Source organism: Morus notabilis, unplaced genomic scaffold (genome assembly GCF_000414095.1).
Source record: "Morus notabilis unplaced genomic scaffold, ASM41409v2 Scaffold411, whole genome shotgun sequence".
In the NCBI taxonomy this organism is placed as follows: Eukaryota; Viridiplantae; Streptophyta; class Magnoliopsida; order Rosales; family Moraceae; genus Morus; species Morus notabilis.
The window spans coordinates 110577-115134 of NW_010360523.1; the positions used below are offsets into that span (position 1 = coordinate 110577).

The window sequence follows — 4558 nt, forward strand, 5'->3', positions numbered from 1 at the left end:
TCGGAAGAGGAAGTTATAGCTTATCTTTTGTTTGGAAGAATATAAAAAGGATAAAGAAGTGATTAGGTAATTCCTTGAGCCAACTAAAATTTAGGGCACCTCATGTTTAGGGACTTACATATACGATCCCAAACAGAACACTTCACCCGTTTGTTAGTTATTATTTGCACCTTCATTTTTTCCATAGCCTCCACAGAAGCTAGTTTATGCCCATATAATTCTCTTGTTCTACAAAGAAAGAACTCAATGAGATAGATAGATACACTGCTGAAAACTCATCTCATTTCGCTCCTTGCAGTGAAACATCTATCTATTTATATTGCCCTTCCCTCTAATAAAAACATACTACTCTGTATTATGATTGTAGTTGGCATCCAAAGTTATTTTTGAGTAATAAATATCATTTTTCTCTTTTAATCAGATTAGAATACTGATAATCAGTTGGTCAAGATGCTTCTCATTAATCCATACAGCATACTATTACATATCTAGACAGGTCAAATGTCAGATGACCAAGGGAAAGGTATAGGTACATCTATGATTTTGCTAGTGTTGCTCTTTTTTTTTTTTCTGTTCTTTTTTCTTAATAAAGGAAGTTTCTGTTAGTTTTTTACGTTCTACAATGAAAAGATATAATGTAGAGTCATGGAGCTTAACCAACTAAAAAACAACACCGCCAAGTTGCTAAATATACGGAAGTAGCATCCAGTGTAGAATTAAATAGATTTATAGACGGTTGAGTGAAGCTTTATTTTGGGATTAAGGGTCATAATCGAGAACCAATTGGCATTAATAAAAAACCAAAGAGTGTGTGTGTGTCAAAAAAAAAAAAAAGGAAGAAGAAGAGAACTTACAGTAAGGTAATCCTCATTTCGGTTCCAAACGACCATCTTTGGCAATTTTGTCTTTTTATTGGCTCCAAATGTATCAGCAAAATCGTCCCACTGTTTAACACCAACATAACCAAATACTAGGTCATGATTTGCAGATGCAGCAGACTTCAAAATCTTGATAAGTTTCTTAGACTTCTCATCATCCTCATCCTCCACAATTGTTAGAACAATTTTCCTTTCATCATCTCCTAATGATTTCAACGTGTCATAGGTTATGGGCAGAGCTAGAGGAAACAGATTTTGCTTTATAAAATCTTCCAAAAACTCATCTGCACATTTAAGAGGCAAAGTTAACACAACATGTCTTCCCTTTTACAGAGAAAATGAAAAATTTATTGGTGATGATTAGTGAAGAAAATGAAAGAAGGATTTCAAATACGTATTAGACACGAAAATATTTTCATACAAACTATAAGGAATTTGAAGTTTGTACTTAACTTATACATAGGAAAATATCTAAGGTATTAAAGTGTTTGGTAAACTAGCTGACTCAAATTTCTGTAAGTTATAAAGTAAAGTTGAATAAGCTCAATCTTGAAAACGAACCTTCAAATGGGCCATAAAAAATGCTTTGCTCATTGTAACTTGGATGAATGACCACCAAAGCAGGAACCTTGTCAAAATCATACTTAACCATCACGTCCTCGGAGAAATCCTTTGCAACTGAAAACCATGCCTTCTTCTTATATTTTATTGCCGAATTCGACACCACTGATTCATTCACGCCGAAACCAATATATATAGGAAAGTAAGTTCCAGCTGCCTCAACAAAGTTTTTGATAGCAGAGTCGGAATCAAGTATGGAAACACCAGGAGCCACAAATTTCTTTAGATAACGAACAAGTAAGTCCGCTTTCCTTGGTCCACTATAGTCCATTGGGACACCATGCATAAAGAGCTTCAGGGTAGGATATGCACTATTTCAAAGAAATTTCAGTATTAAATTAGGATTTGGCTGTTTACACGCTTCCTAGCAAATGAAATTCGAAATAACATCCAGGTATTCGGAATAATATAGGCACAGATAAGTTCATCCGCAAATCACTGGATAAATCTAATTAAGTCAAAGGTAAAGTCACAAGCAAAGACAATGTGGAAACAAACTAACGACTAAATAGAGATGAAAAAGAGGACATACTCAACGTCATATTTACTAGCTAGTCGGGTAAACTTGTCTGCATTTACTTTTGCTATCACTATCGGCTCCTTTAAAGCAGCAAGTGCAGGGGCAGCTAAATCCAACTGCAATACAAGAGTTACAATTGCCATCATTTGCAACTGTACAAACGAGCTCTGAATTAAGCAAGTATTATCAACAAGTACACCCTCTCAAAAGGGGGCTGTTCTAATATGCCGGGAGAAGACTTTGCAGCACCAATTTCGATAGTGTGATACAATTGCCAACCTAAAACGTTGGAATTGCAAAATGGAACAATATACTTGAAGCGTTATGACATTGGTGCCATGAATTACTTTATAGAGACAATATACATACAAACTTTGAACCACGTATTTGCAAAACGAAACAATATACTTGCAAACCGGCCTAAAAAAGGAAAAGATGCATTCGTTTCTATATTACATGGATACAATGGTGGATATTTTCTATAACATATATTGAATTTGATTTAGTATTTTTATCAGAAATTGAACCAAAAGTATTGGATCTACAAAGGCAAAAGCGAGATTATTCAAATCAGCAGTGCGAATCATCGTATAATTATCCTATAAACACAAAGCCCGTTTCTCTGAATTCGATCCTTATATTAATAACACGAGGAAAAGAGGGCCCAAAAAAAAAAAAAAGTTGAATCTTGGCTATGCAGAAAACTAAACCTGTGTATGCTTGCGAGTTTCTAATTGAAAAGTCAAATGAATCCAAAAACTTTTTTTTTTTTTTTGCGAAGATTGGTTTCTCTCGGATAAAACTCAGAGAGAGAGAGAGAGAGAGGAATCAGACCTGGGGAGAAAGACGTTTGCAGTGGCCGCACCAAGGGGCGTAAAAATCGACCAAGATGTAATCAAAGGCGGAAATGGCTGATTCGAAATTGGAGTCGTCAAGCTCCAACACTTTCCCGTCCACCGCCCACTGTTCTGCCTGCGCTCCGCCGCTGAATTGGAATAACACCGCCACTGTACATATACACCACCACGCTGACACCCTCTTCATCGTCTGACGTCTCTCTCTCGGTATGTTTTTCTGTTTTCGTTGTTTCTCGCCATTTTAAGTAGTTTCTTTTTTTTCCTTTGGTTTAATTACATTTTCACCCCCTTCAACTTTAGGAGATGTTTGGTTCATGAATTAAAATTATGTGATTAGAATTATTTTCAATTTATGTGTATATTTTATGAAAAATATATTATAGCGAATCATGAACTATAATCAAATCATGGTTTGAATCCTCCAACCAAACATCCCTATTTTTTAAAAAAAACATCTTGAACCATAATCAAATCATGGTTTGAATCTTCCAACCAAACATCCCTATTTTTTTTAAAAAACATCTTTCACTATATATATATATATATATACACACACGTATATTTTAGAACTTTTATGGCTGACAACGAACTTTCGATTTTAACTATTAGATTAATTTTTTTAATGGTAAAATTTATGCATGTTTATTAGGGGTATAATTTGGTTGGGTAGACTCAGGTTAGGCTGAAAAATTGGGCCGAGCCGCATTGTGCGAGTTGAGAAAATTTTGGGCTGCAACAACCTCATAAACCCACAAACCCGTAACCTGTCGGGTGACCTCAGGTAAACTCGGGTTACTCGGGTTGGCAGGCTTGGGCCTTGGACATTGGGCTTGTCTAATTTTTTTCCTAAATTCACATGTTATCATGTGAATCTTTTACTAAATTCACATGCCACGTGAATCGTAACACGGGAGGAGATAGAGAATCTAGGCTGCGTCACTTGATAAAAAAATTTTAAATCATTCACCTTCAACAAGCCTAAATGAAAGCTCATCTACAATCATCATTTTTGCTAACGCTTTTCTACGATGCTCATTGTTAAAGTCTATAGCAACAAGATTACTGACAGTTTCAGTGTTGGTTTAGAAACTCATAATTTTTTGCTTTTTGTCTTGGATCCCATATAGGTATTTCTTGCATTATTTTTCTATGTGAACCTTCATACTACTGGTGTTATGTCTCCTACTATCACACACATATGTTGCCCCATAATGGATACACTTACACCTACGATCATCTGGATCCTCACCCTTTATGATTTTGAAATGATTCCAAACAAGAGACTTTTTTGTGATTTCTTCCGCTTTTTACTGTCTTCCTCATCTTTTTCGTTTTCAATTTCAGTGCCCAAAATATGTACAAGGGTAGGGCTGGGTGTGGAAGTGGGCAAGGTAATGGGTTTTTTAGGCACAGCGACAGAGGTTGGATTTTTAGTCTGGCATTGGTCACTTTATGTTTCAACAAAGGACTTACAAGTGCTTTCAGAAGTTTATGTCGGGTGGATGATAAATTTTTCCATCTAGCACACAAATTAACCTAAAAAACAAATAACATATGATTGAGACTAAGCATAGAGATTAACCTAAAATCAGTTTATCTCAGTTCTCATGAAAACATAATATTTCTCAGTTCTCAGTTATCACAAAACAAACAAAAAACAAAAAATAAAAAAATTAACCTTT

The 4558-nt window shown here is 35.3% G+C and overlaps 1 protein-coding gene across 1 annotated transcript in view; it reads right to left on the reverse strand.

Annotated features, from left to right (window-relative positions):
* Positions 1-3077, reverse strand: part of LOC21390269 (protein disulfide-isomerase 5-2) — a 4840-nt gene extending 1763 nt beyond the window's left edge. Inside the window, exons 1-4 of the mRNA XM_010096680.2 lie at positions 2854-3077; positions 2032-2135; positions 1440-1810; positions 855-1162 (exon numbers count right to left, since the gene is read on the reverse strand). Of these exons, the coding sequence (XP_010094982.1) occupies positions 855-1162; positions 1440-1810; positions 2032-2135; positions 2854-3063 (993 nt within the window). The 5' untranslated portion in view covers positions 3064-3077. The remainder of the gene's footprint in view (positions 1-854; positions 1163-1439; positions 1811-2031; positions 2136-2853) is intronic.
* Positions 3078-4558: the final 1481 nt, after the last annotated feature.